This window comes from Caloenas nicobarica, chromosome 15 (assembly GCF_036013445.1).
Source record: "Caloenas nicobarica isolate bCalNic1 chromosome 15, bCalNic1.hap1, whole genome shotgun sequence".
In the NCBI taxonomy this organism is placed as follows: domain Eukaryota; kingdom Metazoa; phylum Chordata; class Aves; order Columbiformes; family Columbidae; genus Caloenas; species Caloenas nicobarica.
The window spans coordinates 11,057,123-11,070,525 of record NC_088259.1 but is presented as its reverse complement, the minus strand read 5'-3'; the positions used below and the strand labels follow the sequence as shown (position 1 = coordinate 11,070,525).

The 13,403-nt window shown below is 47.6% G+C and overlaps 1 protein-coding gene across 1 annotated transcript; it reads left to right on the top strand.

Annotated features, from left to right (window-relative positions):
• The first annotated feature begins 672 nt into the window (after positions 1-672).
• On the top strand, positions 673-12,959 carry SLCO4A1 (solute carrier organic anion transporter family member 4A1). The gene is made up of 11 exons (XM_065645867.1): positions 673-1,471; positions 2,538-2,628; positions 3,473-3,594; positions 3,893-4,004; positions 8,485-8,639; positions 9,302-9,497; positions 10,094-10,259; positions 10,856-11,028; positions 11,387-11,451; positions 11,988-12,136; positions 12,810-12,959. Exons 1-11 carry the CDS (start codon positions 673-675, stop codon positions 12,957-12,959), a joined length of 2,178 nt encoding a protein of 725 aa, XP_065501939.1.
• The last annotated feature ends 444 nt before the right edge of the window (positions 12,960-13,403 follow it).

Sequence of the window (13,403 nt, the reverse complement as noted above, 5' to 3'; positions counted from 1 at the left end):
TAGTTATAGAAAGGCTTTTACTGAATAGTTGTAAACAGATCTGAGGGCTTGGAATAAAATCAATCTGACCGTGGAAACTTTTTGAGATAATTATAAACTGTTATTGGCAGAGTGTGAAAGAGAGACCAAAGGACTTTTAACAGTGGGAAACTTGTAGCTGTGCGTGCTGTTCCCTGCAGGGGAAGGAGGGGACAGAGGTTGTGAGGGTCCAGCATTTAACCAGGGGCTCTTCGAGAGGAGGGATAGGGGGCTTTAGCTGGTAGAGAGACTGTCTTTAGAGGTGCTTTTTCTTTTTTTTTTTAATGCTCTTGAATGCTTTATTGTTTTCTGTGATGTTAATGGTGCCCCAGTACCTGGGGTACCAAGACCCCCCATGATGGAGGGCACACATCCAGCTGAACTGTGCAGTGAAATGCTAATACTTATTAAAACAAAAAAAAAAAAAGAAAGAAACAGTATTTGAAGGTTTTGAGCACGGTTTGATATAAAGGCATGTGTAAAAATTCTCTCTTCGCAGATCAGAATGGTCCTGGCTCAGACCTTCACCATCACGCTGCTGATGTAAGTGCCCAAAATTGCATCTCCCAGGCAGGCGGGTCCTCGCTGCCCCACAAAGCCACCTCAGCCACCAACTCCACCTCAACCTGCCGCTTGACTCTTGTGTTCCCCTTCATGGCAGTGCCCCGGAATTCGACTGGAGAAAATGGCTTTTGTTTTGCTCAGACACTCGACTTCTCCTGCCTGTCTTCTCCTCCCGGCGATGCCAGCCGGACCTGCGGCACCACCTTGAGCAATGGCACCGCATCCTCCGGCATCCCCAGCCCCTCTGACTCGTGTGCCAAACCCCTCTGCTCCACCACCCCAGGAGAGGAGGAGCCCCAGTTCAGCGAAGGGATTAAATACGTGTTGGCCGAAGGGGAGGAACTGGCGTGTGGCTGGGGGGGATTCACCCCTGGGTGCTTACAGCTCTTCAACACCTCCAAGGGCGTCTTGTTCTTCCTCTGCGTGGCCTCCTTCCTGCAAGGCATGACGGTGAACGGCTTCATCAACACGGTCATCACCTCCATCGAGCGACGCTTCGACCTCCGCAGCTACCAGAGCGGGCTGATCGCCAGCTCCTACGACATCGCCGCCTGCGTCTGCTTGACTTTCGTCAGCTATTTTGGGGGGAACGGCCACAAACCGCGCTGGCTGGGTTGGGGCGTGCTAGTCATGGGCTTGGGCTCCCTGGTCTTCGCCTTGCCCCACTTCACCACGGGCCGGTACGAGGCGCGTTCGGCGGCGGAGGTGGGGGTGTGCGGGGGGAACCAGAGCCTGCCCTGCGCCCAGGCTGCCTCCAGCCTCTCCAGCTACAGATTCGTCTTCATGCTGGGGCAGTTCCTGCACGGGATGGGAGCCACGCCGCTCTACACGCTCGGCGTCACCTATTTAGATGAAAACGTCAAGACTAACTACTCCCCTGTGTACATTGGTGAGTTGAGCCGGGGGGGGGCAGCTGGGCGATGGGAGGGAGAGCGGGTCCGGCTGCCTTGGCACCCAACGGGCCCCATTGAGCAGTTTCACAAATAAGTCCTCCCAGTCTTTTGTTCCCGATGATGGGCGAGGTAGTAATCAGAGGGAAGTGGCAGCTGTTGGGGTGGGTTTGATTATTTACAGGCGGGAACTGTAAGTGCAGCTGGGTATTTTCACTCCTGCAGTGCACGCCCTGCAGATCAGGAGGTGCCTCCTGCTCCCGGCACGGGGCTGGTTGGGGAGAGCCCTCCGGCGTGCCCCATCCATGCATGGCATTGGCATCTCTGGCAAAGAAGCATATGGCCATATCCCATCCGTGCGAGGGGACATCACCCCTTTAGTGCCACAGCACAGCAGAGAACATCTCTGGGCTGCTCAAATGCTGCTGGTGCAAAGCACAGCCAAGAGAAGAGGTTCATTTCACTCCTCTGCTCTGTATTGCTGATCACTCAGCAATTGCCAAATACTTATGGTCCTGTTGGGTGAAATTGCTGAAAGCACTGACCTTGTAGCAATTTCCAAATTTAGCAGTCTGCCTATACTGTTGTATCAGAAGGGTCTGCAGGGAGAGAAGAAGATCACAAGGAGATCATCAGTAAGCTGATGATCTCTGCACAGCAGCGAACCAAAATAAGTGCTGGTCATGCCGCGTTTAGCGTAGACATTGCATATTGTCAGTGAGGAGACAACTCTGCTGCTCATCACACCAGCAGTGGGCTCAGCTACATCCCTGCTAAAGAATAAAACAGTAACTACATAAATATGGTTTTCCACTGAACCAATTTTACCTACCCCGTGCTATAAAAATTCCCAGGCTAGATGAAAAAGTTGCCCTCATTAAAACTCTGGCTTTGTTTCTCAGTGGCTTAGGGCAAGGAGTGCGAGGTGGTGGGAGGCTAAGCATCCCAAATCCAGGAGAGAGTCAGGCTGCGGTGGGGTGGGGGATGCTGGGTACCAGTGATGTTCCGCAGCATCCCTGGTTGAAATCCTGCCGTTTGTCTAACACCGCTTGTTTTCCCTTTCAGCTGTTTTCTACACTGCTGCAATCCTTGGGCCTGCAGCGGGTTATCTGGTAGGAGGAATGTTTCTAAATATTTATACTGAAATTGGCAGAGAGTAAGTCGTTAAAAAAAATAATCTTGTTCCTTTTCATTTATGCTATAAGTTTCCTTTGGGGTAAAAAAACAATAATAACAGTCTGGAGAAATGACCTGGTGGCTGGGTGGAAACATGCCCATGGAGTTCAGCCGTGTTTCTGCAGGGGTGCTGAGGCTGGAAGGGGGGTTTGCATTAGTGCTGCTGCTGGAAGAAAATTGCTGACAAACCTGTCAGCTTAAATCCTTCCTCACGCTGCACTGCCTGCGCTAACGAGGCTGTGAGCAGCAGGTGAATTTTTTGAATGACTTCCCTGATGAGGCAACGCTGCCAGCAGTGCTGCTCGTCCTCCTGGTAATTCAGCTGGGATGCTTTAGTCCCTCCTTGCTTCTGTGTATTTGTGATTTATTCTTATCTCCTTACAGGCTCTTTGGCAGATAAATGGGTTAGGAAGGGGGAGTGAGTTTCCAGGGGATGGAATGAATTGTTTCTACCAGTTTTCTTGCAAAGGGTGGCTCTGAGGTGGAATTAGGATCATAGCAAGCCCCAAAGCACAAATGAAATGGGGAGAGGTGAATGTGCAAGCCAGAGATTAGAGGAGAATTAAAGGATGTAGTTTCTGGGGCTTGTTAAGTGTTATGCTCTCTGATAAGGCAGGCAGTGCTCTGGTGTGGCAGGAGGGATGATGGACATGGCATCCCCAGCAGATCGCCATGGGAGAGACCAGAGCTCCGTTTCCTTCACTGATGTCCCACCGTGTCCCTGCAGCCCGTGCCAGCTTCAGCAAAAGACACGCCGAGCTGTCCCGCTCCGCTCCAAACCGCCACCTCTCTCCCTTGTGTCCTTTTGGCTTCCTTTCTTACAGGATTGACATCGCCCCGGAGAACACGCTGTGGGTGGGGGCATGGTGGATTGGCTTCCTGGGGGCCGGAGCTGCCTCCCTCCTCATCTCCATCCCCATCCTGGGGTACCCCCAGCGCCTCCCAGGTACGTGGCCCAAGGGAATTGGAGCTGCTTTGGGGCTCACCTTGGGGTTTGCATCCTTCTGCACACCTGTAGCTGGGGACACAAGGGCAGAGGAAGAGCTTCCAGTGTTTAAATTTTAATTCCTACATGGATTTCACCCCTGCGGCTTTCCAGCTGCCTGTTTCCCTGCTCCTCCCTTGCAGGCATTGGTGGAGGGAGGATGTCACGTTGTATTTTCCCCCTGTAAATCCATCACTTCAGTTGCATCTGCATCCTGTGTCTCACACGCTCCTTGTTCCCGTGTGCCTTTTGTTTTCAGGATCCCAGCGATATATTGTTATGAGGGTGTCAGAGGCCCATCAGCTAAAGGACGGGAGCCATAAGAAAGCATCAGATCCAGACTTTGGGAAAACAGTTAAAGATCTGCCTCGGTGAGAAATCCGCCCAGTGCATGGGGTTGAGGGAGCCAGCCTTGAGGTGACAGATGCTCAGGCGTTGTGGTCTCATTCCCTCTCCTCAGCAGCATCATTTCTGCCTGTTTGTTTGTCTCTGGCCTCACCTGGCCCAATTGGGTGTTTTCCAACATCCCCTCCTCTCGGTCCCCTCGGGGCTTTTCTTCCTTTCCTCTGTTTTCGTTTGTGTTAGATCCATGTTCTGTCCTTTTATTGAGAAAAGAGAGTAAACAAAACCTTGACTCTGATAGCTCCGTTCCAGTTCCAGGGAACAAGACATCCTGCACTGTAGCTTTCAGTTGCTTTTCTCTTTTATTCTTAGTTTCTTTTTTTTTTTTTTTTTTTTGCCTTTGCATTTTCCAGCCACCGTTTCTGTGTTACTATTTCTTATCTCTCCTGCAAAGCAGTGACACAGCAATGTGCTTAATCACAGGGCCGCTGCTTGGCTCTGTGCTGTGAGTAAGGACACTGGTACCAAAGGAGGTTTGGTAGGAAATGGTTTAAAGGGATCCTGGGTGGGAACAAGCAAGTGGCCAAAATAAAATGTGGCCCTTTATCCTGGAAACATTTGCTATGGATCTTTGAAATATTTTATGATTTATTTTGTGTGTGTGTTGAGTTGTGTTTAAATGGCCTCAAGTTGCACCAGGGGAGGTTTAGATTGGGTATAAGGACAAATCTCTTCAAGGAAAGGGTCGTTGGGCATTGGAACAGGCTGCCCAGGGAAGCACTGGAGTCACCATCCCTGGAGATGTTTAAAAGACATGTAAATGTGGCATGTGGGGACATGGTGTAGAGGTGAACTTGACAATGATAAGTTAGTGGTTGGACTCGATGATCTTAAAGATCCTTTCCAACCTAAATGATTTTATGATTCTAGAATGAGGGCAAGGGGAGAGGTACTGCTTTATTTACAGCTTTATTTTAGCTGGTGTGCAAGCCGTGGATGTTGCAGAGATATCTGCCTATCAATTCCTTTCAGAGCTTGCAGTCAATAAGGGGATTTTTCTTTTTTTTTTTCATGTTTCTCGTGACTGTTCTTAGGGAGGAGTTTGCATCCACGTGTGACGGCTGCCCCACGCAAAGGCAAACACTCAGTGTTGCCAAACCCTGTGCCACTGCCAGCAATTACTTCTGAACTTTAGTTGTGACGTTTGCTGTCGTGCCGCAGAGAAGGGCCGAAGCAGGTGCTCAGGATGGGATTTTCAGCAGCAACGGCTCTGTACTGTGTCAACGCGACATTACACACCGGTCTGAAATTCTTGGAGGTTTTTTAGGAAGTTTACCAGGGGTTAAGGTGGTTTTATGAAGAATATTACATTGAACAGATTTCAATACCATTATTAAATGGCATTCTTGACTGGGTGCCATTTTCTGAGGTCACGGCTTAATCTCTGCGCGGAAATTAAAATCAAAACCTTCATTTAAATAATGATAAGGCTATGACTAAAACCAACACAAACAGGGTAGCAGAGAGGGATGAAATTCAGTGGTTGATGCTTTTCTTGCTTCTCTGGAACAAAGTTCTCACTGTTCCTTGGGAAAGGGGGTCTGACAGCAGGTATGGATACGGTCCTCCTCCAGGACCATCTTCTTTCACCCCTTGTTTCTGAAGAACAAATGCCCGAAGGTGGGCTACTCATATCAGATAATTCAGATCAGTCCAGACCTTAGTGTGGCTTTTGTTTGGAAGCAAAAACCCGACGGACTTTGGTGTTCTCTGCTTTTGATTAATAAAAGGGAAGTGCCTTAAAGGGTTGCTATTCTGGAAACTTGCATTAAAGAGGAGATCCCATCTGTGTGTGCGGCTCCTGGGGACACGTGGGCCAGGCTGGAGAGCGAGGCCAGAGGACATTGTTGCTTTTGTTTTAGTAAGGGATTGAGTACTACACGTTAACTCACAGTACAGACACTAATTCTCAATAACATAAGCAGAAATACTGATGAAATAAAATACTAGTCCGTGCCATCAGGTCCTTTCTAAGCGAGCTTAATGAATTGCTGTATTCACAGTGCTGCCTAAGAGCAGGAGCTTACAGGAAAGTAACAGTACAGCTTAATCCTCTGCCCTGAAGAGACTTCTGTCTTAATTCTTGGGTTGAAAAGACCTGATAAAATAGCATTTTCCTTTCTCTGGTTCCGTACGATTGGTCTCATGAAATAACCCCTGCTGTCAGTGCAGAGGGATTCAAACAGGAGACGCGCAGAGCTGTGCCAAAAGAGGAGGTTTTGTCCTAGTGAGCTACAGGACCGACTTCGTGGGGATCCCTCACTGGTCTGTCGGGCCCTGATCTTTTATATGAGAAGCCACGGTCAATAATTCGTTCATCCCTCTTGGATTAGTTGGCAGGATGGGGCTTCGGTTTGTCCCGTGGTTTTACTACTTTATACAGAGGGAGGTTGGTTTACATTCCTGCAGGACATATGTGCTGCCCCCTGTTCCCTTGGTGGTGTTGACAGTAGGTGTCATTTTTTTGTGCTGGAAAAGTCCCCATTCACATGCTCTAGGATTGCATAAATATCTGTCTATCATTATTGACTCATTAGCTTGTGGCCGGACTCTGTTGCAGGACCATTACGTGAGGACACAGCACCTGTGTGTGTCCATATCAGTAAAGACTTGCAGGGTCAGGCTTTTATAGATGGTGGGATTCTTCTCTTGGCAGTGCTGAGCCTCCCGAAAATCCCTTTGGCTGCAAGAACTGAGGGCAGCCAAGACTATTCGAGAGTTAAGTGGGTTTTTGGTGTGTTTGAAGCCCTACTAATAGCAGTGAAAAGGTCCCTGTTGACTTTGGTAAGGCTTTATATGCCGTAGCTCCTCACAAGTACATCTTCTGTCTACAAACAGATTAAATTACATGAGTAAGTTCTTACTTTTAGCACTGAAAGGAATTCCTCTACATTTTCCTACCTGCAAGTCTAACCTGTTGCTTTTGGCCAACAGGCACAAAGTCACGCTAGTGCCAGGGGACAGCTCCTCTCTTTTCTCTTGAATTGTGAATAGTTGAAGGCGTTGTACATTTTCTCCATCAGCCACAAGATCCACAAGTGTTTTCTCACTAAAATATTAGGCTTTGTGCTTCCAAATAAAGCACAGTCAAAAGGATCATTCCTGGAAAATAGTTTAGTAAATTAAACTAATCCCAACAGCTAGACAATGGTTTGTGTAAAGCCCACAGTAATCAAGGTGTAAGAATCCGTGGTATTTCTGTCTTTCAGCTTATTTGATTTGGTATAATGAAATTCTCCGCTTTATGTGGGTAAAATTGTGTAAATCTGATGCTGAGCCTCAGCACATCTCTCACTCCATTTAATACAGTAGGTTTTCTCTGATTTCACATTTCCTCCACAGCAGTAGGTGGTAAGTGACTGTGCGTTTCAATTCAGCGAGCATCTCATGGCATCTTTGTCTCTGCCGTCGCTGCGGGATGACGGGTTTGTGCCTGTCTCAGAAATGGGATGATCTGTGGGACTGGGCCAGGCCAGGCTTGGGGAAACTCATGCAGCAGAATTTCAGGCTTGTTACAAAACACTCCCTGCAGAGCAGTGTCAACTCTCTTAGTCCAATATCCGAGATAGCAAAAGATAATTGAGACCATTCCATGTGCCTGAGGGTGTTTCTGTGTCTCGGAGATGGAATTGTTGCTGGATCATCTTTCTGCATATAAATGACACATGGCAATTTTTCAGGCATATCTATGGCTCTCTACTAAATCCCAGTGGGTTGAAAATAAAATGTATTTGCTCAACTTATACATCAAGCTTAAAATAAAACTGCTTAAATTGAGGGAGAAAGATTGCTTTATGTTTTCCAGTGGGAGATAAGGTGTCTTGGAGGCGTTTCCTCCATATAGAAAGGCTTGCTTGGTATTTCCCCTGAGCTGCAAAACATCCACGGTTATCAGAGATTGTTATTCTCACAAGGACACGGTGCCCATGAGTAGCATGTGCGTGCCTGAGGATGTAACACCAGATTGTTCCCTGCTCTTGGTTGAGACAGAATTCCCAAGATAGCTGCCATCAGGGACTAATAAAACCTTGAAATGATTGAGATTTGGTGAGAAGTAGAGTCCTTTCAACATTGCCCCATTTAGGAATGAAGACAGAACAATAGCCAGTAGGAGCGAGAGCCAGATCAGGCTGGAATATGAAAGACATTATATATAAGAGCAGAGTTTGAGGGCAAACTTGTTGATCCCCTCCTGCAATGGAGACCATCTCCACAAAGCACCAACATCTACACTGTGCAGGCTGGTAGGCCTCAATAAGCCAAAGTGTTGGAGCTCACTGCTCTTTCAAACCCCAATTACCTCCTTTTGCTTTTTTTCTTTCAAAGAGATGCAGCATGATGGGATGCTGCCTCATCTTACATGTGGTCCTTCTGACTTGAAGATAGAGGACAGACCTACAATCAAAATATGCCACAGTGGTTCAATTCCAGTATATTTGTCCTTTGCAGATCAGTCCTGCTGCTTCTGAAGAACCCCACCTTCATCTTCCTCTGCTTAGCGGGAGCGACCGAAGCCACCCTCATTGCTGGGATGTCCACGTTTGGACCCAAGTTCCTGGAGTCTCAATTTAGTTTAAGTGCCTCTGAAGCCGCTACCTTTTTTGGTAAGGAAACCAGGTTTTTTTGCAATGTTTTCCCATTTTGCCTACAAATACAAGAGCACTGTAGCTCACTTAGAAAGGAGACAAACAAGCTTTGCAGCTCATTTACAGAGTGGTTATTGTTTTCAGCCATTAGGATCATTTGGCATCAGCACATCTGTACCAAGTGCGTTTTCAGAGCTGTGTCCACTGACATCAAGAAGAAATGTGTCACTTCTGTAGCCATCTGTTACCCTCTAGAGGAAGGCAAAATAATTGTAGTCTATTCCTTCTAGTGCATTACCAGGAAACATTAACTAAACGTCTCTTCTAACGAGGGATGTCTGAACTGGGGGATGTATTTCGTCAGCATCCCCAAACTGGGAAGATTCTCATTTAATTCCCATATCATAGACCGAGGAAGTGGTGCCCAACAGGCATCAATATTCATGATGTGCTCATCAAAGAGTCTGTTTTAAGATCTCTGGATAGGAAAAGCCTCCTGACCAGGCTCATGCCACGTTACCCAAGGTGTTACAGAGCACCACCTCCTGTAGCAAAGTCCACATGGCAACCAAGGGATTATTCTCATGCAGACATGCTGCAGTTAATGTGTTCAGACACGAGAACTCCTTGCTGACATTTCTAAACTTGCTTGTGTTTTATTTTTCCCCTTTTTTTTTCAGGTTATCTCGTTGTGCCAGCTGGAGGGGGAGGCACATTCCTGGGAGGATTCCTCGTGAATAAATTTAAACTCCGCTGTTCAGGAATCATCAAATTATGTTTACTTTGCACAGTGTCAAGTCTGCTGGCTATATTCATTTTTTTTATTCACTGCCCTAACATGCCAATGGCAGGAGTAACCCAGATGTATGAGGGAAGGTAACAGCAATCATCCCATCTGTCTTGTGCTGTGTGACCCTGGTCAGAATAGAAAGATAACTCCAAATACACGGTGCTGGTGGTAGTCATGTATGAATGTGTTGAGGATGGAAGATGATGTGCAGTCGGTCTTACAGGCAGATACTGAGGCTGAGACTCAGAATATAAATGTCGTAATTTTTGCGTCTAGTTGGAGTTTATGGAAGAGGCTCCTCCGTTATGAAGGGAGGGGATATGAGCAGTGCCAGAGTGTGAGATGCTCCACTCTTCGGTTGCCTTCACAGGATCCCCCATCTCTATCCAGTGGGATAAACTAGACTGAAAGTGGGAGTCTCCTCTCCAAATGGAGGTGTCTCCCTATGAGCTGGTCACTTAAACTCCTTTGGTAGCTGTTGCAAAGAGACAGCTCCAGGGTACGATTCCTGTTCATGGTTAAAATGGGGTGAGAATAAACCCTTCCCAAGTCAGGCTTTATGCTGCTTGGGGATCCACCACATGTCCTGCTGTCTCCTCTTCTCCTCCTCTTGCTCTACCCGTTTCCTCCTGGAAAATGTTGTTCAGTGTCTCCCCACTGACCACTCCCATGTTTTCCTTAGTGCTTTGCCTGGTGGCCACCTCAACCTGACAGCCGCCTGCAACGCCGAGTGTCACTGCTTACAGGAGACCTACAGCCCCGTCTGCGGCAGCGATGACATTATGTATTACTCTCCCTGCCATGCCGGCTGCAAAAGAGTGTCCAAAAACCTCAGGAATGGCAAGAAGGTATGTCTGACAGCACTATATATTAGCGAGGCGGCGACACGTCTTTGCAGTGATTTGGCTGGCTCTGCAAAAGTGTCCACAGGTTTGAGCTTTGCTGCAAATCAGTGTAAAAGCTCGGTGCAGGAGGGATGCTCCCAGACACCACCTGCGATGATACCCTGCTTTGCCTCTCTCAATGTGTCCAACAGGTTTTGTCTCACTTTGGGTCAAACTGTGTTGAAATCTGTGGTAAATCACCCAAACAGATAAAGAGCTTGGTAGGCACCTAATTACTGTCACAGTGCTTATTTCGGGTCTTCAGTGCACATGATGCACCTTCTCATCCTTCCAGCATGTTGCTCGTAGAGATAGACAAAGGCTTAATAAGGGTAATGATGACATTCAGCATTCAAGGGCTGCCTGACAAAGTTAATTTCTCTCATTTAATAACCTGTTCTGAAACAGATGTGTGTCAACAATGCAGCTTGATTTCTGCCTCACTCTGCTCCCGAAGAAAAACTGGCTGGTTTCTAGCCTCCTTGAATGTCTTTCTTTTTAAAACTTTGACTGTCACCACACTCTCCTTGGCAAAGCGCCCACCAGCCTTTCCTTCCCAGGTCTATCAGGAGTGTAGCTGTGTTGAGAAAACCCTGCTGCCCAGCCCCGGTGACGCAGAGGAAGGGAAATGCACCTCCTCATGTGCCAAAAGGCCCCTGCTCCTCTTCTTCATGTTCGTGGTGATCCTCTTCACCTTCTTGAGCAGCATTCCTGCTCTGACTGCCACTCTGCGGTAAGCACAGGATTGCTTTATCCTCCACCAGCACTGCAAGAATCCACCTCTTTGTCCTTCTGGCTCAAGCCATGGGGCCAGTGTGATGGGAACCACCTTGTTACTCACAGCCTGGAGACATCAGGACTAATTCCTTGCTCTGTCTAGCTGGGAAAGCAAATTTTAGCGTTGTCATTGGGCATCCATGTGTGTGTCCCAGTTTGCAGCAGTGGTGGGGAGACACTGCACTGGGGTCACCCTTGATCTCCAGAGGGGCTGGAGGTCCCAAGTATGGTGGACCCAAGCACATGGCGCTGTGGGGCGGAGAGGTGCCGTGCAGCCTGGCAGCGTTTTTAAACAATCCCCTTTTGTTCCCCAGGTGTGTCTCCGACAGGCAAAGGTCATTCGCGCTCGGGATCCAGTGGATTGTAGTCCGAACACTAGGTATGGAACAGAGTGAATTTGGGCATGAGTATGGTCCGTTTGCTTTGTGGAGTGTGTGCCAAGCTGTTACCTAAGAATAAAACACATTTCTTTGGAAAAGGAGGGGGTACGGCACATGCTGTTGAGGATGTTTTTTCTTGTTTGCTGTCATTCAGAAAAACCTAATTCCATTTGCATATGGTTTGCAAACTGAATGAAGGATTCTGTAACATGTTCTCAGCTGGCGTTGAAGAGCAAAGTCCAGGAAATGTGTCCTTATTTTAAGAAAAAAGGGGCATGGGCATTGAAGGCTTCCGTGCTTGTCTCTTGACATGTAGGTCAGGATGGTTGAAAGACCCACTGGACTCTCAGATCTTGAAATTCAGTGTATTTTGGGTACCTTGCGGTTCTGGGTACAGCTGTCGATATTGTGGGATGAGTTTCCTTAATCACAGTAGCAGCAGAAGAGCCTGATGCTTTTCTGCAAACACCTCGCATCTTGCAAGGCCGGTGCATAGGGGCTGCCCAAACTGAAGGTCCACTCTCTCTTCCCGCAGGAGGCATCCCTGGCCCCATTGCCTTTGGGTCCATGATTGATAAATCCTGCCTGCTCTGGCAGGACCAGTGTGGCGAGCAAGGTTCTTGCTATGTTTACCAGAACTCAGCCATGAGCCGGTACACCCTCATCGCCGGACTGGTCTACAAGGTGATGCTGCCTGTGAACTTCACCCTCTGATAAAGGGAACAGGTCTTTAGGGGACAGCGTTTTGCTCTGGGAGGGAATTTTACAAAATTGGGTTGTTCTGATCCGCCCTCCCTCCCCAACCGATTAGACCTTCACACAAGAAATGTTCTCAGGGAAGGCAAAAGCTCCATTTGCTTCTTGCCAGGTAATGGTGCTCCAGGCACCATCATTCTCTTAAATTCCCATTACTTTCTAGGCTTACAGCTTCTGTTGCACCATATGAAATGTCTCCTTTTCTCTCTACAGTTACAAAAGTGATTTTTTTGCTAGAAATAGAGTAAAATATATAACTGCAGCATGTTAGTGAGGGTGAGGGATGGCATTATGGGCAGGCTGTAAATAACCATTCCCCGATCACTGCTAGAAAAGAAGAGAGCTTAGCTGTGTATTTCTTGTTTATTAGCTGAAAACCATCATTTTAACTGCACCCGAGCAACTACTTGCACTGGACAGTAGTTTTTAGCAGTTGCTGTGACAAAGAGGCTTTCAAAAGCCTTCCAGCAAATGCCTCAGGCGGTGTCGATCCACAGAGCTCCCCTCCCCAAAGCTTGGTCAGCAAATCTCGTCCCAAATGAGGGCTGGGCGCCTGGTTTTGGGGGGAGTGGAGAGTAATGGGATGTCTTCATGGCTGCAGGTGCTTGGGACAACCTTCTTTATAGTCGCCTGTTTACTCTACAAACCCCCACCAACAGAATCAGCTCCGGGCAGCTCGGGTGCATCTGAAAATGGCAACTGTGACCTCCAGGAACACAAACCTTCATTGCCGGCTGAAGAGCATATATAGCACTGCACACGTTGAATTGACTTTCTCAGTCTCAAAAATATGATGAGAAGACGTCATGCAGTCCCTAGGGGGTTTTAAATTAATAGTAATATTATCACTTTTTTTAGTTCAAGAGAAATAATTTAATTAACCACTGGCGTGCTTGCTATTTTCTTAACAGCAGAAGCACATTTAAAATTGTGCGCTGATGCCATATGTAATTATTTAATTTTATTTAAAGAAAGGGCTACCTTAGCTTTGTTCTCTGTCTGCGACAAGCAAGGACTGCATTCTCCACTCGTGGAAATAAGCACCGGTAACTCCAATGGAACATGTGGGGTGTAAACCACCAGAGGATCTGGGCCCTAATATCTCAATTGTGAAACCAACTGTAGCAAAACTTCTGTTGAGACTTCCTAAGCCTGGGAAGATCCTTACTGTCCTGTGGTTTGCGTTGCAATGGGG